Source organism: Scyliorhinus canicula, chromosome 16 (genome assembly GCF_902713615.1).
Source record: "Scyliorhinus canicula chromosome 16, sScyCan1.1, whole genome shotgun sequence".
Classification (NCBI taxonomy): domain Eukaryota; kingdom Metazoa; phylum Chordata; class Chondrichthyes; order Carcharhiniformes; family Scyliorhinidae; genus Scyliorhinus; species Scyliorhinus canicula.
Window position 1 is genome coordinate 143,380,782 of NC_052161.1, and position 24,423 is coordinate 143,405,204.

Here is a 24,423-nt window from a genome sequence, read left to right on the forward strand (position 1 = left end):
AGAGGTTGTTTTTGGTACACCATGCAACCAAGTGATCTATCTCCCTTGTGTGGTCTGATCGTCATTGTTTCAGATACGACCCACCACAGTGGACCCGCGCCCCCCGGCCAATGGCTCACCATTTCCCGTCTACCTGGGAAGGCCAGAGGAACTCGGCCAATATTTCGAGTCCACATGACTCTTCTAAATGTACCCGAGAGTTTATGAGGGCCATAAATGGAAGCCGGCATTTTTATTCTTCAGTAAAATTGTTCAAAAGAGAACATTTTTATCTCTCTCTCTCTCTGTGGTTATTGCGAATTAATTTCTTTCGCAGGTCCATTGGCATCAGTTGGATCCGTAGATGGATCACACCGTTTGCCTGCTAGAGTAAACCACCAATTTAAATACCAATTTACACAAAGCATCATCTATAAGTCTGACATAAGACACTCACTTTGAGATTTAAAGTGAACATCTGTGCTTTTAATAAAGGCTGCTGCGTGTTTCCCCAGGCCTATTGGTGAAGAAGCAAACACTTGGTAACTCAAAGCCTGATACAAATCAATAAGATGTTTAATTTCACAACATGAACCTACAGGTCAGCAGCCAGGTGAGGATTTACTGCATCCAACCAGCTCGACTTGTTTTCAGAACACTTTCTTGGAAAATAATTAAACTGCTCTGTGTTCACACGCCATTGGTTCAACAGAAACCAATGAGGAGAGCTGGGAGATGTTGGATGAAAAAGTGGTCAGAGCCTTTTGGGGGGGGGTTAAAAAAAAATGAAAGAAAGATTTGCATTTGTATAGCACCCTTCATTGCTTTGTAACCGTTTTGTGTGTAAGACCTGAAACCATCCATGATTGACCTTTGATCCCACCTCCAATGTACAGATTCCTGAAGGAGTTACTCCTTGATAGTTAACAGGTTGATTCAGGAATCTCTGTTGTGAAGGTCCAATCTGTGCATTGATGTGATCTATCAACAGAGACACCTCCTGAGATTCAACATTTTGATAGGGTTGAAGTAGCTTAATCTGCAAATTATATTTCAGAAGTTCAGTGTACTTTATATTTTCCTTCTGCTAATGCAAGTAATGGAATTTTTAAAATAGTTTCAACCCAAGTCATGTCCCTCTGCATTCCTTTGTAACAACTACATTTTGAATAATTTATATATGTACTATTGGTTTCGCTTTTCATAGGAAACCAACTCGAATTGCAGAATGTGATCAAAGAACATAAACAATTAATATTTGACAATATTCTCAATAAATAACGAAACATACTCACTTCACACTCTTGTGGACACATAAAGGCCGGGATTCTCCGACCCCTGGCTGGGTCAGAGAATTCCCGGGGGAAGGCGCGAATCCTGCCCCACCGCCCCGACGCCAGCTGCTCTATTCTCCGGTGCCGTTTTTCAGGTGGCGGCGGGATTCCCGCCACACTGGTCGGGGGGCGTTGAAAGCGCCCCCCACCCCCGGCGATTCTCCGGGCCCCGATAGGCGGAGCGGCCGTCCATTTTTGGCCAGTCTCCCCGGCGTGAATGACTCACCTCACACCTGGCAGATAATTGTGCAGGGGGGGGGGGGGGGGGGGGGGGGGGGGGTGCAGGGGGATCCGACCCTGGCCGGGGGGGGGGGGGGGGTGCAGGGGATCCGACCCTGGCGGGGGGGGAGGTGCAGGGGGATCCGACCCTGGCGGGGGGGCCCCCAGAGTGGCCTGGCCCACGATCGGGGCCCACCGATCTACGGGTGGGCTTGTTCCGTGGGGGCACTTCTTCCTTCCGCCCTGGGCCCCTGTAGGGCTCCACCATATTACCTGGGGGCCGCGTGGAGAAGAGATTCCCCCCCCCCCAGCATACACAAAAGTACGCCCGCCACTCCACGTATGCCTGAGATCACAACGGCCGTTCCATGCATGCGCAAACACGCGCCATCCCTTCGGCGCCGACTGGAGCAGTGCCAACCACTCCGATGCCAACCTAGAAAGGTGGAGAATTTCTCACTTTGGGGGGGCCATTGACGCCGGCGTGGTGACATAGCCATAGAAGGGGAATCCCGGTCAAAATGTCCAGTTTCTGCTGGGATCCTGGAGTCAATAATATGGTTGATGAAATCCAACTGACATCATGCAGATTGTTGGTAACATCTTTTCTTTGTGGATAAGAAACAACATTTTCCTTCTCCGATTCCTCAGCAGATTAAGCTATGTTTGTTATGTTAGTGAGGATGCTGCCGTCTCCAGTGTTGATTCCTAATTGTCAGAAGGTGTATGATGTTAAATAGTTGAGTGTCGTGGTTATTGGGGCAGTGTGGAAAAACAAAAAGGCAATGAAATTTCTTAGCTGAATAAAATTAATAATTGCAATTGGACGGCAATCTTTTTGGTAACTAAAATATGTGAAATACACAATCGGAGCAATCCAACGGTCATGCGGCGCCTGAAAAGCAGCTCGCCCCGGCGCAGTATGGCCGATAGAAGCCAGGTGACTCTCTCCCAGGACCTAACCGGCTCACAAAGCCTCGCAAAATCTAGATTAATCGTGCAAGACTTTGAGATGTATATTCCACTCATCGTGGGCGTGATCACTTTTTAGCAAATCTGCATATCAGAGCGAGACAGCTAGTCTCACTTTAATGTGCAGATTCGTGAGTTACCTGAGGCTTTGGGATTTTTCCCCTTCACCTCGGAGACCCCCCAGCGGGCGCCGTTCAGAACTGGGTCTCCACAAAGTTCCAAGGTCCAGAACTACGTAGGTCGCTGTGTAAGGTCTTCCAGCAAATGTACACCGAGGGTTGGTAACCGTATAAAACCCCTCGGTCTGGGGCATTAACACTCCAATGTAGAAAAGTATTGAAAGAAACATGACGATGTAAATATTTAAGAATTGTAACATAAACAGGAACATGTGTGGAATGTCATCCCAATTCAATGCAAGAAAGCCAAGTGAATATGTAACTTTGGAGGAAATGTACAGTCATAACAATTCAAAATGTTCTGTAATGTTTATTAGAGATTTTATGAATAAAGTATATTTTTTTGAAAAAAAGCTGGGCCAGGATTCTCCCCGACCCTGCGAATTCTCTGCACCTTTAGGGCCTAGGCCCGCGCCGGAGTGGTTGGCGTCACGCCAACTGGCACCAAAACAGGCGCCAATGGCCTCTGACGCCCGCCGCCCGGTGTCGGGGCTGGCCGAAAGGCCTTCGCCGGTTCGCGCATGCGCCGTGCGTCAGCTGCCGCTTACGTCACCCCGGCACATGCACAGTAGGGGGGTTCTCTTCCGCCTCCGCCATGGTGGAGGCCGTGGCGGTGGTGGAAGGAAAAGAGTGCCCCCACGGCACTGGCCCGCCCGCCGATCGGTGGGCCCCGATCGTGGGCCAGGCCAACGTGGGGGCACCCCCCGGGATACGATCGGCCCGCGCCCCCCCCCCCCCCCAGGACCCCGGGGGCCCGCTCGCGCCGCCAATCCCGCCGCCACCAGAGGTAGTTGAAACGACGTCGGCGGGATTGGCCTCTCAGCGGCGGGACTTCGGCCCATCGCGGGTCGGAGAATCGGCGCAGGGGGCTTGGCGATCGGCGCGTTGCGATTCCCGCCCCCACCAATTCCAGGGTGGCGGAGCACTCCGGCCACGGCGGGGACGGGATTTACGCCGGCCCCGGGCGATTCTCCGACCCTGCAGCGGGTCGGAGAATTTCGCCCCTGGTCTCCACAAACAAGGACCGGATGGAACGGCACCCATGGGGGTTCCCAGGGAGTTGGAGGCTCCCAGGTGCATGCCCTTTGGGCAGGGTGGTACCCAGACACTCCTGGTGCCACCTGGATGCCCTGGCACTGCCACCTGGGTGCCAGCCTGGTACTGCCCAGGTGCCAGGGTGGCATTTTTTGTGTGTTGGCAATTGGGCCAGGGTGCCCTGCATGGGTGCTGGGGGTGTTCAGGGGGCCCCTGGGGAACCTTCCATAATGTGTTGGGGCTTGGGGGGAGTTGTAGGTCGCCTCGGGGGCCTTGGTGATCGAGATGCCATTTAGAAATGGCGGCCTGATCTCTCGCTATACTGAGGAGTTCCAGATAGAACCCTTGTTTAACACAAATGGTGTTTTATAGCCACGTGTTTCCCGGTGATGCGAGCACTGAGAAGCACATGGCTAAAAGGATGGCAGGGTAGCGCAGTGGTTAGCACTGTTGCTTCACAGCTCCAGGGCTTTGGTCACTATCTGTGCGGAGTCTGCACATTCTCCTTGTGTCTGCGTGGGTTTCCTCCGGGTGCTCCAGTTTCCTCCTACAGTCCAAAGATGTGCGGGTTAGGTGGATTGGCCATGATAAATTGCCCCTTAGTGTCCAAAAAGGATAGGTAGGCTGCTGGGTTACGGGGATGGGGTGGAGGTGTGGGTTTAAGGAGGGTGCTCTTTCCAGGGGACGGTGCAGACCCGATGGGCCAAGTGGCCTCCTTCTGCATTGTAAATTCTATGATTCTATGAAAAGCGCTCGCTATGTGACTTTGTTCTCATTTAGTTGAAACATACTCAACAAGTCAACAAACGATCCTGATATATATATCCATCTTGTCCATGGACTCTACACCCTTTACAGATAACCTTTCTTGATAACATGGTGACCAGAATTGCATGCAAACTCTTAAGTCTAACCCAAAATTTGATACAGATTTAACATAACTCCCCTTAATTTTCACTTCTATCCCTCGACAAATAAAGCCTAGTGCTTAGTTAGCTTGTTAATGGCTTTGCTCACCAGTTGTTCACTGTTTAGTTTTGATATATTTCCCCGCCTGGGTACCTTTATCCCGCTACTCCATCTGGACTTGCATCTTGCAAATAACGTTATTATTCCTCCCAAAATGTACAGCCTCACATTGATTTGCCAATTATTGTCCAGTCTGCAAGTTTATTAATGTTCTCCTGTAATTTGTTGCAGTCCTCCTCAGTATTGACTTCTTCTTGTAGTTTTGCAAGTTCATGTGCGTGTTGTTCAGCCCCGTCACAACATTGTGTCTGGTGAGATAGATCACCTTGAAAGATGTGCCAAATTTTGTACAACATTTCATTCACAATTTGTTTGAACAGCCACAAGCTGGGGCTGTTCCCACGTTAAGGGTTGAAGGGGGCGGGGCCGGAGCTGGGAAGTGCGGGCTTTTTCCCGCTTGAGAGCAGGAGGGAGAGGAGGAAAGCCTGCTGGTGGACACTGGGGAGGAGGGGAAGCCCCACGCTGGGAGGGGTCGAAGGAGTGGCGGGAGTAGCCGGGGTCAGCAGGAGTCAGCTGACTTGCGGGAGCACAATGGGGGGAGCAACGCAGCTAAGGGGGGTCCTAGCTGGGGGGTGGGGGGGCAGGGTGGAGGGGGGGTACCGGGTTGATGCTGGAATGACCGAGAAGGAGCTGGAGTATGAGGAGGGGGTCGGGATGGGGGTCTGCCGTCGTGGGGAATGGGCTGAGCGGGGGGGGCGAGGGCACGTGGCGGGCTGAGGAAGGGTAATGGCTAGTCGGCGGGGGAGGGGGGCAGGTAGACCCTGATTGGGCTGATAACCTGGAATGTGAGGGGACTGAACGGGCCGGTCAAACGGGCCCGCGTGTTCGCGCACCTGAAGGGGCTGAAGGCGGATGTGGCCATGCTTCAGGAGACACACCTGAAGGTGACGGATCAGGCTAGATTGAGGAAGGGATGGGTAGGCCAGGTGTTTCATTCTGGGCTGGATGCAAAAAATCGGGGGGGGTGGTGATCCTGGTGGGGAAGAGGGTGTTGTTTGAGGCATTGAATGCAGTGGCGGACAGCGGCGGGAGGTATGTGATGGTAAGCAGCAAGCTGCAGGGGGAGCGGGTGGTGCTGGTCATTGCATACGCCCCAAATTGGGACGATGCGGGTTTCATGCGGCGCATGTTGGGCCGGATTCCAGACCTGGAAACGGGGGGCCTGATAATGGGGGGGGGGGGATTTCAACACGGTGCTGGATCTGCCACTGGATCGATCCAGTTCCAGGACGGGTAGGAGGCCTGCGGCGGCTAAGGTGCTGAGGGTGTTTATGGACCAGATGGTAGGGGTGGATCCATGGAGGTTTGCGAGGCCGAGGGCCAGGGAGTTTTCATACTTCTCCCATGTGCATAAGGCCTATTCCCGGATTGATTTTTTTCATTATGAGTAGGGCGCTGATTACGAGCGTGGGGGATGCTGAGTATTCAGCGATCGCCATTTCTGACCATGCCCCGCACTGGATGGACCTTGAGCTGGGGGAGGAGAGGGACCAGGACCGCTTTGACGCTTGGAAGTTGTGCTGCTGGCGGACGAGGAGGTGGGCGGGCGGGTTTGAGGATGTATCGAGAGGTACCTGGAGGCCAATGACAATGGGGAGGTCCGAGTGGGGACGTTCTGGGAGGTGCTGAAGGCGGTGGTTCGGGGGGGAGTTGATCTCCATTCGAGCCCACAGGGAGAGGAGAGAGCAGAGAGAGAGGGTGAGACTGGTGGGGGAGATGGTGAGGGTGGACAGGAGATACGCGGAGGCTCCGGAGGAGGGATTGCTGAGGGAGCAGCGTAGTCTCCAGGCTGAGTTCGGCTTGTTGACCACCAGACAGGCGGAAGCTCAGCGGGATGTGGCCAGGGAGATTGGTGGAGTTAAGTATAGGGGAGGGAATGTGGTGCGCAGGGGGGTAGACATTAATGGGGTCTTCAGGGACTTTTATGAGGAACTGTATCGGTCCGAACCCCCAGCGGAGGAGGGGGGGATGGGGCATCTTTTGGACCGGCTGAGATTCCCGAGGGTGGAGGAGGGACAGGTGGAGGGACTGGGGGCGCCGGTTGAGCTGGAGGAGTTGGTCAAAGGGATAGGGAGCATGCAGTCGGGGAAGGCACCGGGGCTGGACGGGTTCTCGTCGAATTTTATAAAATGTACGCAGACCTGCTGGGCCCCCTGTTGGTTAGGGCCTTTAACGAGGCAAGGGAAGGGGGGGCTCTGCCTCCGACGATGCCTTGGGCGCTGATCTCCTTGATCCTTAAGCGGGACAAGGATCCCCTGCAGTGTGGGTCATACAGACCAATCTCACTCTTAAATGTAGACGCCAAGCTGTTGGCAAAGATCTTAGACACGAGGATAGAGGACTGTGTGCCGCAGGTTATCCACGAGGATCAAACGGGGTTCGTGAAGGGGAGGCAGCTGAACACTAACATACGGAGGCTCTTGAATGTTATAATGATGCCGGCGGTGGAGGGGGAGGCGGAGATAGTGGTGGCGTTGGACACGGAGAAGGCCTTTGATAGGGTTGAGTGGGGGTACTTGTGGGAGGTGCTGGAAAGGTTCGGGTTTGGGGAGGGGTTTGTCAGGTGGGTGAGGCTGTTATATGAGGCCCCGATGGCGAGCGTGGCCACGAATGGGAGGAGGTCGGAGTATTTCCGGTTATACCGAGGGACGAGGCAGGGGTGTCCCTTGTCCCCCCTGCTTTTTGCGCTGGCAATTGAACCCCTGGCCATGGCGTTGAGGGAGTCAAGGAACTGGAGGGGGCTGTTGCGAGGTGGGGGGGAACTCCGAGTGTCGCTTTACGCGGACGATCTATTGCTGTATGTGGCGGACCCGGTGGGGGGAATGCCGGAGGTGATGAGAATTCTTAGGGAATTTGGGGATTTCTCAGGATACAAGCTCAACGTGGGGAAGAGCGAGCTGTTTGTTGTACACCCGGGGGACCGGGGGGGGGGGGGGGGGGGGGGGGGGGGGGGGGGGGAGAGAATCGGTAGGCTCCCACCAAAAAGGGCGGAGAGGAGCTTCAGGTACTTGGGGGTCCAGGTGGCCAGGAGCTGGGGGGCCTTGCATAAGCTTAACCTCACGAGGCTGGTGGAGCAAATGGAGGAGGAGTTTAAGAGGTGGGATATGCTGCCGCTGTCTCTGGCGGGTAGGGTGCAGTCCGTCAAGATTACGGTGCTCCCGAGATTTCTGTTCCTGTTCCAGTGCCTCCCCATCCTTATCCCGAAGGCCTTTTTCAGACGGGTTAACGGGAGCATTACGGGATTTGTGTGGGCGCACGGGACCCCGAGGGTGAGAAGGGTGTTTCTGGAGCGGGGCAGGGATGGGGGGGGGGCTGGCGCTGTCCAACCTCTGTGGGTATTATTGGGTTGCCAACGCAGCGATGGTGCGTAAGTGGGTAATGGACGGGGAAGGGGCAGCTTGGAAGAGGATGGAGATGGCGTCCTGTGTGGGCACGAGCCTGGAAGCTCTGGTAACGGCGCCGCTGCCACTCCCTCCAGCGAGGTATACCATGAGCCCAGTGGTGGCGGCTACCCTCAAATTTGGGGGCAATGGAGACGGCACAGGGGGGAGGTGGGGGCCTTGATGGGGTCCCCGATACGGGGGAACCACCGGTTTGTCCCGGGGAGAATTGATGGCGGGTTGCTGAGTTAGCACAGGAAAGGTGTTAGGAGGTTGAGAGACCTGTTTGTAGACGGGAAGTTTGCGAGCCTGGGTGAGCTGGAAGGGAAGTTCGGGCTCCCCCCGGGGAACACCTTTAGGTACATGCAGGTAAGGGGGTTTGTCAGGCGGCAGGTGGCGGAGTTCCCTCTGTTGCCTCCACATGGGGTCCAGGACAGGGTGCTCTCGGGGGTGTGGGTTGGAGAGGGGAGGATCTCGGCAATGTACCAAGTGGTGCAGGAGGTAGACGAGGCCTCGATGGAGGAGCTGAAGGGTAAATGGGAGGAGGAGCTGGGTGAGGAGATTGAGGAGGGGACGTGGGCGGACGCCCTAGGAAAGGTGAACTCCTCCTCTTGTGCGAGGCATAGCCTCGTACAGTTTAAGGTGCTGCATAGGGCTCACATGACCGGGACAAGGATGAGCCGGTTTTTTGGGAACGAGGACAGGTGTATTAGGTGCTCAGGGAGCCCAGCCAACCATGTCCACATGTTCTGGGCATGCCCAGCGCTGGGGGAATTTTGGCAGGGTGTAGCAAGGACGGTGTTGAGGGTGGTAGGATCCAGGGTCAATCCAGGCTGGGGGCTCACAATATTTGGAGTTGCAGAGGAGCCGGGAGTGTAGGAGGCGAAAGAGGCCGGTGTCCTGGCCTTTGCGTCCCTCGTAGCCCAGCGGAGGATTCTTCTTCAGTGGAAGGATGCGAGACCCCCAAGCGTGGAGGCCTGGGTCAACGATATGGCGGGGTTTATTAAATTGGAGAGGGTGAAATTTGCCCTAAGGGGGTCAGTGCAGGGGTTTTTCAGGAGGTGGCAACCATTCCTAGATCTCCTGGCAGAACGGTAAAAACAAAAGGTCAGCAGCAGCAGCAACCCAGGGGGGGGGGGGGGGGGGGGGGGGGGGGGGGGGGGGGGGGGGATGCTTTCTTTGTTTTGGGCTGAAGGGACGTGTATATTTGTTCTTTGTTAATGAAGGGCGTTAATTTATTTTTCTTTTTTGCATACATGGTGGGGGTGGGGGGGGGGTTTGTTCTTTATTTTCTTGATATTTTATGTTATTGATATTTTGTGAAAATTTGAATAAAAATTATTTTTAAAAAATAATTGAAGTCAACTGCAAAGTTAGAAAATACTGGCGGGGATTCTCCGACCCCCCACCCCACCCCCACCCCCCCCCCCCCCCCCCCCCCCCCCCCCCCCCCCCCTCCCCACCCCCCACCGGGTCGGAGAATCCCCGGGGGGGAGGAATGAATCCCGTCCCACCACTCCGACACCGGCTGCCCTATTCGCCGTTTTTTGGATGGTGGCGGGATTCCCGCCACGCCGGTCAGGGGCTGTTGGTGTCAGCCCCCCCCCCCCCCCCCCCCCCCCGCCGATTCTCCTGGCCCCGATGGGCCGAGTGGCCATCCAGTTTTGGCCAGTCCTGCCGGCATGAATTACTCACCTCACGCATGTGGGACCTGGCAAGTGAGTATGCGGGGGCGGTCCTGGAGGCGCAAGGGGGATCCGACCCGGGGGGGGAGATTGATGCCGGAGTCGTTGGCGCCGGTTTTCGCACCAGCCTGGGGACATAGACCCATTTTCAGAGAATCCCGCCCACCGTTTTTGATTCCAAATCTTTATTATAAATTGTGAATAGCACTGATCCGCACTGAAACACAATGTTCCACCTTTGCTACTCGGAATAAAGACCCTTTCATCCCACTCTCTGCTTTGTGGGTTTAAGCCAACTTCTAATCCATTAATTACCCTGGCTCCACATTCTCAGACTTTCTTCATTAATATATCGTGGGGCACCTTATCGAAGGCCCATTGAAAATCCAGGTCGATGACATCCACTGTGTTGCCTCCATCTTGCCCTCTGTTACCTCCTCAAAACATTCAGCAATGCTGGACAAGCAAGAATTCTCCTTCTGAAGTTCAATCTGACTATTCATTCTAATATTTTTATTTTCTGTAAGGTGTGTTGTGTTAGAGTTAAGAGCAAGAATTTGTTGTTATATAGCACCTTTAATGGAATAAAATATCCCCCAAGCTTCACAGGAGAATTACAAAGTAAAATCTGACACCAAGCCTCATGTGATCTCAGAACAGTTTGCAAAAGGCTTGGACAAAGTGGTAGATTTTGAACAGTTTAAAGGAGCAAAGAAAGCTAGGGAGGCAGAGGTTTAGAAGTTACCAACCTGGAAGGTCCTGTACGCAAATTGTCCCCTTAAGATATCGCACATGCCTGGTCGCTCACATGAATGTAAATGTTCAACTGAATAGGCTGCATCTGTGGGTTGTGGACTTGGAAAAGATTCCAGAGATAAGGAAGAGAAAGATCTGAAAACAAGGACTGGAATTTTAAAATCCAGGCATTGCTTAACTAGGGACATGGTATCCGGTCCGTGAACAGAGGGCTGGTGGGGGAATGGGATTTTGCTTCTTTTTAGGAGAAGCAGAGTTTGGATGGTCTCAAGTTTACTGAGGACGCTGGGGGGGCATTTGAATAATCAAGAAATGAAGTAACAAAACTCACCAATACAGTGAAATGTTTCAATAAAAGCTCTGGGGCTGCGTTTAGTGAAGAGATAAAGGATTAACTTTGTCACAGGTTTTCATATTTTTGTGAAAGAGGAGTTTTGTGGCTGGCTCTTAGTGGTTTGTTTCCCTACTTTAAAGCACGATTGTTGCGACATGCTGCCATTTGCCAGGTCTTGCACTGTCAGTTCGACTGTTCTGGCACGGGACCAAGTGTTTCACTCACTGATCCAGCTCGATATGGCAAATGTGCACAACCACTGGCATATTCTGCTGGAACAGGAAGGAAAACATTCAAACTAACCAGCTTAAGGAGGAAGAAATGGTCACCTGTCCTCCTCTGATGTAGCATGCTTGACATGAATGTTGAGAGAAAGAATAGTTAGATTTTCCAGGTCAGTCTAAACATGCCTAAAAATCAGCTGCTGCACTTGAGTGCTGACATGGAGAGAATTGGCTCGCAGCTCCAACACTGGTCTGAAATTGTGAGTACACCTTGTTAATTTATGTGTAGCTTTCAATCATTAACTCTGTCTGGTTACTTGCAAAATAGTGTCATCAAAGGTAGATAGTTATATACTTTTGAATGTACTTGAAGAAGCATTTACGTGTTTTTGTTGTTCTGCCCTTGGCTTTAGTTCCCGAATTCACTGAAAGTTAATGGTCGGGCATGTTTATTTTTGAAATAGCACAGCTGAATGATGTTTTGCAAAGGATTAGTATTGAAATGAGGGTTCTGCAGAAAAAAATCGCAACTGCAATGTAATGGCTTCTGAAAACACATAGAATTACAAAGGAAAATTATACGCTATTGTACCCAGCTGCTTTACAAGTACCGTTTATTAGGTTTCTGCTGTTGATAGTTAAAATCTCTTGTAATAATATATAATCCACCCAAAAACACCTGACAGAAGATTATGGTTTAAAAAGGTAGGAAAGTCCAAGGGACTTTTTACAAATTCAAATCTGTATCACAAAAAATATACAAGATATCTTCCAGTTGTATAAAGCACCTTTTCATACTTTCACCACAATCCCAGACCTCCACCCTTCATAGTGCTGGCCACATCTTCCTATCAACTTTCTCACATTCAGCAGGAAAGTGCTACCCCTGCCGAGATGTTGTAATTTCCATTGTGTCGGATAGTTGTTAGAATCATTGAATCCCTACCGTGCTGAAGGAGACCATTTGGCCCATCGGGTCTGCACTGGCCCTCCGAAAGAGCAACCCACCTCCCTTCCCTATCCCCACAACCCTGTAATCTAACCTCCACATCTTTGGACAGGTCAATCACAGTGTTGGAAATACCCGATTAATACAATTAGTTGACCTGCCATTGAAGTTGCAAATGAAGAAAGCGAAGGGTGAAGCATCTTCTCTCATCAAGTTTCATACTGGCTCACCCCTTGCTCAATAATATCACCACTCTCGGTGTGACAGCACCTCAATTTTAAAATTCTATCCTTGTGTTCAAATTCCTCCAAGATCTTGGGCGGGCTTCTCCATAGCCCGACGCTGAAATTGGGGCCAACGCCGGTTTGACGCTGGTCAGCCATTCTCCGCCCCCTCTGAAGTGGCACACCGCGCACCATTGCAATGCCGTTGGCCGGACCTCCCGCGATGCTCCGCCCCCGATGGGCTGAGCTCCCAACGGCGCAGGACATGTGTGGCCCCAGCCGTGTGGGAACCTGGCATAGCGGCTGCGGACTTTGACCAGCGCCACCACACTTGGCTGGGGACCGTGCCGCTGGCTGGAGGTGTTCCTGCGAGGGCTGGAAGGACTGGTGGGGTGTGGCCAGGGGGTGGACTGTGGGGTTGCGGATGACAGGTTGGGCCCACCCACGGCCGGCACCATGTTGTACGGTGCGACCGCTGCAGGTGTCAGCCATGCGCATGCATGGCCCGCGACCCGGCCATTCTCCGGCCGTTTGCGGCAGATGGCCGTGCTAGCCCCTCACCGGTCCCGGAATAGGTGAGGGGTTTCACCCAGATTCTTTGGTCGTAAAAGACCACACATGCTCTGTTGGCGCTGACACTTATCCACTGAAACGGAGAATCCAGCCCCTTGTCTCTATCTGTACCCTGCAGCGCTCCAACTCTCCAAGATCGCTATACTTTCCCGATTACAGCCTCGTGTACATCACCCATTTTAATCACTGTTAATGGTTCCAAGTCTTCAGTTACCCGGGACCTAAGGTCTAGAATTCCTCCTTAAACATCTCCACCTCTTTACCTCAACTAAAACACTGTTTAAAACCTAATACTTTGACAAAGCTTCTGTTCATCTGTCCTAATAACTCTTTATGTGGCTTGGTGTCAAACCTCATTACTTCATTTGATGACACTTCTATTGGAATATATTACTGTGTTAAAGGCATTATATCAAAGCTTGTGGTTAGATTCCAACACAGTTATGGTGGTTGCAGTGTGCTTCTGTACTGCAGTGTCTGTCAAGGAGCCAGCACTGGTGGACATGGAGAGATTCCAGTGCAAACTAGAGTGGATGGAGGGGATAAGGTCAGAGTTAGTCTCAGGAGGTGCTTTCAGGATGTGTATTGGGAAAGGTTAGTAAGGTCCATATGCTATTCTTTGCAATATTATTGCAAACACAACGTTTCAGTCAAGGATTGTATTTCACGCTTTCCGGACATTTTGCTGCACTTTCCAGGTATTTTTGTACAAACACAAAGAGAAGCTTTAATTAAGCACAGGGTGAAATTCTCCATTTGGGAGACGCTGGATTCTCCGATTCTGCGGCCATATCCGCCAGATCCGTCTGGTAATATGATCAAAACGTCGGTGCCGCCCCCGCACTGATGCTCCGCCCGGTGGGGGACTAGCATCCGTGCCACATAAAGCCCCCGCTTGACTTGCCGATACGGACGCAGAATGGCCGGGACCGTGGCCACGCAGGCGCAAGGCGGCGGACTGCAGGGGCTGCGCCGTAAAACATGGTGCTGGCTGCGCGCAGACCCGACCTGACAAAAACTGCCCCCCCCCCCCCCCTGTAACCCCCTGGACCTCCCCCCACCCCCCCCCCAACCAGTCCCCTCAGCCCCCACCAAAGCCCCCCCTCTGCCAGCGGAACGGCTCCCCCCCCCCTGTAACCCCCGGACCTCCCCCCCGCCCCCCCCCCCCACCCACCCACCCACCCACCCCCACCCCACTGCTGCGCAATTCTGCCCCCCACCACCAGATTTTCTGGGTCCTTCCCCCAGTAGTAGGGTGACCGGACACACCCCTCCCTCCCCAGGGAGCCCCTAAATAAAAACACCCCCCTCAGAGACTCCTAAATATAGGGGCTCCTGTCAGGAAGCCCCCAGAAGGGTGACTCCTGTCTGGAAGCTCACCAGAGGAGACACTCCTCTGGAAGGCAGAGAATAGTTCAGAGGTAGTGAAAAACATCACTGCTTTAATACTCACCTGGGCAAAACATCTGCTGGCTCAGGCAGAGGAAGCAGCACCTGTCAATTCCTGGAAAGAGAAAACCAGTCAGCTGTGTTTAAACCCTCTCAGATCTTTGATTTGCAAGCCATTCATTCATTTCTCTGTTATTAATTTTACTAGGCTGTGATCAACAGCTTCCGCACACCACAGCTGTCAGCATTGCTCTATTTATCTTCAATCATGGTTGAGTAACTCTGAAGCTCTCTAACCGCAATGTTAATAAAGATCAAGCTTTGAGTGACAGCTCCTGGACCACTTCAAACAGAGTTAATTGCTGTCAATTTCCAGCTGACCACTTCAAAATGACTCAAGAGAGAAGGGAGCAGATTGGAAACGGGTCTCTTTTCTGGGTGGGGGGCTTTCTGGCAGGGAGTTTCTCTTGGGGGGGGGGTGTTCCTGACAGGGGGCTCTCTTCTGGGGGGTCTGTGAGTGGTCCCTTTATTTAAGGAGTCACTGGGGAGATGGTTGTGGGTCTGGTGGGGTGGGCAGGTCTTACATTGTGGGGGGGACGGTAGCCCTCGGATAGACTTTGGGGGAAGCTCCCTTAGTTACCCCTTGGCCCATCGCGAAGTCCACCGCATCAGAGCCACTCTTGTCCAGATCTGTAGTGATTCTAGCCCACGTGATTCTCGGCCCAGAGGACCGGAGAATCCGTGGGCTCGGAGAGTATGGTGCCGGCCAGCTAAGTGCAGGGTACCCTCTGCGTAGGGTACGACCCTCGACCCTGCCTTCAGCGGGGGCAACTGGAGCATCGGAAACAGGTTCTCACCCGGCAACATTCCTGTTTTTTCACAAATGCGGGATTCTCTGCCTCACCAGGAACTCCGCTACTGGTGGCACGAGGCGGAGAATTTCACCCACAGTCTTGTGATCCCCAGTGAGAGGAAATAAAAAGAACCCATTGTCAAATCCTGCAGGGTAGGTGGTCTGTGGTGAGAAATACAGAAAAATGGAAGTGGAAATAGGATGATGCAGAATACAAAGAACAAAGAACAAAGAAAGGTACAGCACAGGAACAGGCCATTCGGCCCTCCAAGCCTGTGCCGACCATGCTGCCCATCAAAACTAAAATCTTCTACACTTCCGGGGTCCGTATCCCTCTATTCCCATCCTATTCATGTATTTGTGAAGATGCCCCTTAAATGTCACTATCGTCCCTGCTTCCACCACCTCCTCCGGCAGCGAGTTCCAGGCACCCACTACCCTCAAAGGATTATAAATGGGGAACTGAATAAATTAATGGCCCAGATCGTGATTCTCCAGCTGAACATATCCTGGAGGTATCCCAGAAATTGTGCTGTGAGCCTCCTCGGAATTCCCCACACACTCATTGCACGGGAATCGCCCAGGGAATGTTATCTTTCGTCGAGCAATTCCGCTCCATCTAGAACGTTCCGATACTCTGGTTTAAAGTTGCAGACTTTGATGGTTCCAACTCAATCAGTCCCTCCACCACCGATGAACAATAGCAGCCGTGTGTACCATCTACAAGATGCATTGCGGGAACTCGCCAAGGTTCCTCAGGCACCACCTTCCAAACCCACGACCCCTAACATCTAGAACAGGGGTGGGCAAACTACGGCCCGCGGGCCGCATGCGGCCTGCCAAAGGTCTTTATGCGGCCCACCAAGTCATTAAAAAAAAAATTGTTTTTTAAATTTAAAAAAAAAATAATTTTTTTTAAGGTTAATGGGGGGGGGGGGGGGCTGTTGGGTTACTGGTATAGGGTGGATACGTTGACTTGAGTAGGGTGATCATTGCTCGGCACAACGTCGAAGGCCGAAGGGCCTGTTCTGTGCTGTACTGTTCTATGTTCTATATGAGGCGCCCAGAATCATAACCGGGTGAAGTAATTATTTTACTTAATATACTATGCGGCCCTTTAAAATTGTGAATTTCTGAATGTGGCCCTTGCACGAAAAAGTTTGCCCACCCCTGATCTAGAAGGACGAGGGCAGCAGATACCTGGGAACCCCACCACCTGGAGGTTCCCCTCCAAGTCACTCACCACCCTGACTTGGAAATATATCCCCGTTCCTTCACTGTCGCTGGGGCAACATCCTGGAACTCCCTCCCTAACAGCACAGTGGGTGTACCTACACCTCAGGGACTGCAGCGGTTCAAGAAGGCAGCTCACCACCACCTTCTGAAGGGCAACTAGGGATGGGCAATAAATGCTGGCCTGACCACGCTCACATTCCATGAATGAATTTTTAAAACTTAGCAGGATTGTTAGCCAGTTAAAGTTGGAAAGATTAAAACCAGTTCCAATTCCTGGATAACTATAATACTGACTTCACTGACATCTCCTCCCCCACTGCACTCCCTGACTGCACTCCATCTCAAAACCTCCAGACTGCAGTCCCTACCCCACTGACTGCCCCCTTACTCCCTCTTCCCCCCCCCCCCCCCCCCCCCCAAAGCTGGCTACCGTCCTCAAACCCCCACTCATTGATTACCCCCACTCACCACAACTGCCCCCCAATCCCAACTACACCCTGACTATTGGACCCCTCCGACCACCCAGCTAACCCTTCCGAACACCGGCTACTCTCCCACCCCCCCCCCCCCCCCCCCCCCCCGACTACTCCCCTGACCCCCCTCACCCACTTACTTTACACACTTGTCAAAGTGACTTTGGCACATTTAAACTGTCCAAAATGTGGCAGCTCAGTGCTGTAAAAAGTGATTGTGGCTTTGCTTCCCCCGACCATCTACACTCTTGAGGGAAGGACGCCAAGAATAGGTACGCAGCACGAGCGTGATTCCCACTGCGTGGAATATCCGAGCCAGTGTCTGTGGCCGTTCCCTCTGGGCAGCGTCACAGGACTTGGTGCTGTTCCTCTATTTGCCGCATTTGGTGTTTTCTTCTCCCGCTGTTTTTCCATCAGTTTCTCACTCCCTCTCTTGCTGATTCTGCAGGATTTGATCACACTCTTTGGGTGGGTTTCTGCGACCCTCCACGCCAGACCGGGGGGGGGGGGGGGGGAACGGAGAATAGCTGTTCACGCTGGAAATCTGGCGCTTCCGCGATTCTCCGCGGACCCGCCAGTTGCGCGTGCGTGGTCGACATGGCGCTGGTCGGGAGTCGCTGAAAGAGGCCCCACGGCGATTCTCCTCAGTCGACTGGCCGAACTCCCGGCGGCGTGGTTTACACCTGGTACCACCCGGCGGGAGCTCGGACCCGCAGCTGCGGTGGTCCTGGTAGAGGGCGGGGGGTATCTGACTCCGGTGGGGGGTGGCCTCAGTGGTAGCCAGGCCCACAATCGGGGGCCACCAATTGGTGGGCCATCATGAACTGGGGGGGACCTCCTTTATTCCGCGTAGGCCCGCTGTCGAAGTGGGCCGCCACGCGCATGCGCGGACCCGCTTGCGGCCACCGTGTGCATGTGCATCCACACGGTCTGGGTGGCAGGGCTCTGCCGGCAGCCAGAGGTGTGGGACCCACGCCCGGGCCCCTGCTAGCCCCTTGGAAAACGGAGAATCACCCTGGACTTTTGAGGAAAAAGTCCGGAGTGATTCTAGCCCGTTTTCTGGCGGGCGTGGCGACCTGCCCTATATATCCTGCCCTATATATCCCCCAAGCAGTTGGTTTCACGTGTGAACAACTGAATGATGATGCTAAATTATACAACATGGAGAGCCTCACAGACCCACCCAATCCCATCCTCATCTGGCAGGAGCATCCATTACCCTTCCAGGAGAGAGAATGGAAGAGGATGTGTCCTTGTTCCTGGGCACTGGGGTAAAACAGTTTGCCCATCCCACTGCCTGATTAGCAAAGTCAGGGAGTGAAAGCTGTGAGTCTCCTGGTCTATGTAACCCGGCTAACCACTGCTTTAGCCACATAAAGAGAGCAATTCCATGTCCATCGCTTTGATATGAATGGTTACATTGTGCATTGCTTCATAATGGAAGTGAAACAAGAGCCTCTACTCCAGAACGTACCAGAGCATTGACACTCAGAGAGGAAACATCCCATTCTAATATTATTGGCTCTTGCAATGTAACAGGCAGTCATTGGTGGGTGGATGAGGAGACATCAAGAAGCTGTGTTTGAAGAAGAGAAGGAGCTGATGTTATTGCCTCATTATTGAGAACAAAGTGCAGTGGTTCAGTGATTGATAAAGGATTGGAGTGAGAAAGCGTACAGTCTGAAGGAAGATTAATGTCGAGGATTGAGTGAAGATAGTGATTGATTTGACGAGATAATAGAGTGGGACACAAGTTTGATTAAGTCGCAGAATGTGTCATCAGTTGTAGCAGACATAGCATATTCCTGTCAACGAGACAGCAAGTCTGACAGGAATAGAAAGAGTAAAAGGAGGTCAGAATCAAAAGACATGTTTGGAAGTTTATAATGCTAGATTCTCCTAAATGCTTTAGAAATGGCCAGCGCACTGTCTACAATTCACCAGAATATTGAAGATGTGTGCCCTAAGAGGTGCTACACATGAACAAGTAATCGTGGTGAAATTGTAATTGTGATTATGGATGAGGACAGGTTAGGATTGAGTTGTACAGATTGTGGACATCCCCGTTTTGATCTCTGACTGATATACAAGTGGGAGGCTATACTCAGTCTTGGATCCCCGAACAAATGGAGGATAAAGGTTCCCCATCCTGGAAGCTAATGAGTGAGGCCAGTCGGAAAGTTTGTGTGTGGACATAGATTGAGAATAAGATTGTGATGCACAACACAGGCGATTGCCTCGGGACCAGCCATGCTAGACAAGAATCTAAAGAATGGTCCCCTTGATCATACCCTGTCAAAGCTATATCAGAGAAAGAGTTCAAAACAATTTCTCTACCGAAATCTTGGGCACATAAAGACAGAAGTTAATGCCGTAGCTATGAAAGCGTACACAAGTTTACTGAAATATTTCTAATAATACAGTCTCTGGGTTAAACTTGGCAAAACATATTTAAGGATAAATTCTGCGTGTGTCTCCCAACACTGAAAGCATTGCAGTGAGAGTCTCACTTTGGAAAATCTGCCCTTTAGTGCAGGCTCTTCCTTCAAACTGATATTCTATTTTTTCTCTCCTCAGAACAGTGACCTATTTGAAATGATTGAAAAGATGCAGGTAAGCTGGTGCTCGTCAACCTCCGGCAGAGGAACTGAAGGTTCAGAAAACACAATTTTGTTTGTTCTGTGCAATTTCACAGGATTGATTTTTAGCACATTTCTCACTGTCAAAAACGTCACAAGCTATTAAACAGAAAGGTGTTCACATCAAATAATTGATTCATTAATTGTTAACATCTAAAACCTGGATAGTAAAGCAGCAGCCACATTTACTGTTGGACATGTGCGCTCCAGAAGTACAAGACAGGTGTGATCCTCAAGTTCCTGGTTTCCAGTGGGAGAAACTGGAGACAAGGGATTGAAAATCCTGCACTAATAAATCAGGAACTCATGTTTCCCAATCAATAGAGTGGGAACAGGGGGAGAAACCTTACTTCCAACAAAAAATTGATCTTCTTCCTCTACCCACCTTGTCGTTTGGTTCTTCCTGTGTACTGTGCCTTTGATTCTGGAACAGTTCCCAAGCATTGGATGGAAGCTAGCATAACCGTGTTATTTGTGAAAGGAGGAAGAGAGAAATTGGGAAATTTTAGACCTGTTAACCTCAGGAGGGAAATGCTGGAATGTATTATAAGGAAGACGGCGACAGGGCATTGGAAAATGATAGTATCATTAAGTAGAACCATCACAGACTCATGAAATATGTTTGATGAAGTTTTTTTGAGGATGTAACATGTAAAATTATAAGGAATGTAGTGTATTTTGATTTTCAAAAGCATGTAAGGTGTGACAGCAAAGGGTATTACACAAAATTAGGGCTCCTGGGATTGATGTATTAAAATTGATTGATATAAAATATATTAGCAATGATTGAGGTTTGGTTAATACAGAAAATGGCGAGTAGAAATAATCGGAGTATTTTCAGGTCAGCAGGCTGTAGTTAATGAGGTAGCACAAAGAAAAGGCCAACCCACAATCCCCCATCATGAGAAAAAAACAAACCCACAACAAAGCAATGGCCCCAAACACAGTGCAACCCAAACACAGTGCAACCCAAACACAGTGCAACCCAAACACAGTGCAACCCAAACACAGTGCAACCCAAACACAGTGCAACCCAAACACAGTGCAACCCAAACACAGCGCAACCCAAACACAGTGCAACCCAAACACAGTGCAACCCAAACACGGTGCAACCCAAACACAGTGCAACCCAAACACAGTGCAACCCAGACACAGTGCAACCCAAACACAGTGCAACCCAGACACAGTGCAACCCAAACACAGTGCAACCCAAACACAGTGCAACCCAAACACAGTGCAACCCAAACACAGTGCAACCCAAACACAGTGCAACCCAAACACAGTGCAACCCAAACACAGTGCAACCCAAACACAGCGCAACCCAAACACAGTGCAACCCAAACACAGTGCAACCCAAACACGGTGCAACCCAAACACAGTGCAACCCAAACACAGTGCAACCCAGACACAGTGCAACCCAAACACAGTGCAACCCAGACACAGTGCAACCCAAACACAGTGCAACCCAAACACAGTGCAACCCAAACACAGTGCAACCCAAACACAGTGCAACCCAAACACAGTGCAACCCAAACACAGTGCAACCCAAACACAGTGCAACCCAAACACAGTGCAACCCAGACACAGTGCAACCCAAACACAGTGCAACCCAAACACAGTGCAACCCAAACACAGTGCAACCCAGACACAGTGCAACCCAAACACGGTGCAACCCAAACACAGCGCAACCCAAACACGGTGCAACCCAAACACAGCGCAACCCAAACACGGTGCAACCCAAACACGGTGCAACCCAAACACAGTGCAACCCAGACACGGTGCAACCCAAACACAGTGCAACCCAGACACGGTGCAACCCAAACACAGTGCAACCCAGACACGGTGCAACCCAAACACAGTGCAACCCAGACACGGTGCAACCCAAACACGGTGCAACCCAAACACAGTGCAACCCAAACACAGTGCAACCCAGACACAGTGCAACCCAAACACAGTGCAACCCAAACACAGTGCAACCCAAACACGGTGCAACCCAAACACAGTGCAACCCAAACACAGTGCAACCCAAACACAGTGCAACCCAAACACAGTGCAACCCAAACACAGTGCAACCCAAACACGGTGCAACCCAAACACAGTGCAACCCAAACACAGTGCAACCCAAACACAGCGCAACCCAAACACGGTGCAACCCAAACACAGTGCAACCCAAACACAGTGCAACCCAAACACAGTGCAACCCAGACACAGTGCAACCCAAACACAGTGCAACCCAAACACGGTGCAACCCAAACACAGTGCAACCCAAACACGGTGCAACCCAGACACAGTGCAACCCAAACACAGTGCAACCCAGACACAGTGCAACCCAAACACGGTGCAACCCAAACACAGCGCAACCCAAACACAGCGCAACCCAAACACGGTGCAACACAAACACAGTGCAACCCAGACACAGTGCAACCCAAACACAGTGCAACCCAGACACAGTGCAACCCAAACACGGTGCAACCCAAACACGGTGCAACACAAACACAGTGCAACCCAGACACAGTGCAACCCAAACACAGTGCAACCCAAACACGGTGCAACCCAAACACAGTGCAACCCAAACACAGTGCAACCCAAACACGGTGCAACCCAAACACAGTGCAACCCAAACACAGTGCAACCCAGACACAGTGCAACCCAAACACGGTGCAACCCAAACACGGTGCAACCCAAACACAGTGCAACCCAAACACAGTGCAACACAGACACAGTGCAACATAGACACAGTGCAACCCAAACACAGTGCAACCCAAACACAGTGCAACCCAAACACAGTGCAACCCAAACACAGTGCAACACAGACACAGTGCAACCCAAACACGGTGCAACCCAAACACGGTGCAACCCAAACACGGTGCAACCCAAACACGGTGCAACCCAAACACAGTGCAACCCAAACACAGTGCAACCCAAACACAGTGCAACCCAAACACAGTGCAACCCAAACACAGTGCAACCCAAACACAGTGCAACCCAGACACAGTGCAACCCAAACACAGTGCAACCCAGACACAGTGCAACCCAAACACAGTGCAACCCAAACACAGTGCAACCCAAACACAGTGCAACCCAAACACAGTGCAACCCAAACACGGTGCAACCCAAACACAGTGCAACCCAAACACAGTGCAACCCAGACACAGTGCAACCCAAACACAGTGCAACCCAGACACAGTGCAACCCAAACACAGTGCAACCCAAACACAGTGCAACCCAAACACAGTGCAACCCAAACACAGTGCAACCCAAACACAGTGCAACCCAAACACGGTGCAACCCAAACACGGTGCAACCCAAACACGGTGCAACCCAAACACAGTGCAACTCAAACACAGTGCAACCCAAACACGGTGCAACCCAAACACAGCGCAACCCAAACACGGTGCAACCCAAACACAGTGCAACCCAAACACAGTGCAACCCAAACACAGTGCAACCCAAACACAGTGCAACCCAAACACGGCGCAACCCAAACACAGTGCAACCCAAACACAGTGCAACCCAAACACGGTGCAACCCAAACATGGTGCAACCCAGACACGGTGCAACCCAAACACAGTGCAACCCAGACACAGTGCAACCCAAACACAGTGCAACCCAAACACGGTGCAACCCAAACACAGCGCAACCCAAACACAGCGCAACCCAAACACAGTGCAACTCAAACACAGTGCAACCCAAACACGGTGCAACCCAAACACAGTGCAACCCAAACACAGTGCAACCCAGACACAGTGCAACCCAAACACAGTGCAACCCAAACACAGTGCAACCCAAACACAGTGCAACCCAAACACAGTGCAACCCAGACACAGTGCAACCCAAACACAGTGCAACCCAGACACAGTGCAACCCAAACACGGTGCAACCCAAACACAGCGCAACCCAAACACAGCGCAACCCAAACACGGTGCAACACAAACACAGTGCAACCCAGACACAGTGCAACCCAAACACAGTGCAACCCAAACACAGTGCAACCCAAACACAGTGCAACCCAGACACAGTGCAACCCAAACACAGTGCAACCCAAACACAGTGCAACCCAAACACAGTGCAACCCAGACACAGTGCAACCCAAACACAGTGCAACCCAGACACAGTGCAACCCAAACACAGTGCAACCCAAACACAGTGCAACCCAAACACAGTGCAACCCAAACACAGTGCAACCCAAACACGGTGCAACCCAAACACAGTGCAACCCAAACACAGTGCAACCCAGACACAGTGCAACCCAAACACAGTGCAACCCAGACACAGTGCAACCCAAACACAGTGCAACCCAAACACAGTGCAACCCAAACACAGTGCAACCCAAACACAGTGCAACCCAAACACAGTGCAACCCAAACACAGTGCAACCCAAACACGGTGCAACCCAAACATGGTGCAACCCAGACACGGTGCAACCCAAACACAGTGCAACCCAGACACAGTGCAACCCAAACACAGTGCAACCCAAACACGGTGCAACCCAAACACAGCGCAACCCAAACACAGCGCAACCCAAACACAGTGCAACTCAAACACAGTGCAACCCAAACACAGTGCAACCCAAACACAGTGCAACCCAAACACAGTGCAACCCAGACACAGTGCAACCCAAACACAGTGCAACCCAAACACAGTGCAACCCAAACACAGTGCAACCCAAACACAGTGCAACCCAGACACAGTGCAACCCAAACACAGTGCAACCCAGACACAGTGCAACCCAAACACGGTGCAACCCAAACACAGCGCAACCCAAACACAGCGCAACCCAAACACGGTGCAACACAAACACAGTGCAACCCAGACACAGTGCAACCCAAACACAGTGCAACCCAAACACAGTGCAACCCAAACACAGTGCAACCCAGACACAGTGCAACCCAAACACAGCGCAACCCAAACACGGTGCAACCCAAACACAGTGCAACCCAAACACAGTGCAACCCAAACAC

At 51.8% G+C, this 24,423-nt stretch overlaps 1 protein-coding gene across 22 annotated transcripts in view; it reads left to right on the forward strand.

The window, feature by feature from the left end:
- Window positions 1–24,423, forward strand: part of LOC119979250 (RAP1 GTPase activating protein) — a 705,159-nt gene that overhangs the window by 548,444 nt on the left and 132,292 nt on the right. For 18 of the 22 annotated variants that reach the window (XM_038821204.1, XM_038821202.1, XM_038821194.1 and 15 more), the window contains one exon: window positions 19,401–19,436. The exons of 1 other annotated variant lie outside the window; for it this stretch is intronic. In XM_038821204.1, coding sequence (XP_038677132.1) covers window positions 19,419–19,436 — 18 coding nt within the window. In that variant the 5' untranslated portion in view covers window positions 19,401–19,418. The remainder of the gene's footprint in view (window positions 1–19,400; window positions 19,437–24,423) is intronic. 3 more of the 22 variants (XM_038821208.1, XM_038821206.1, XM_038821207.1) reach the window with 1 other exon arrangement.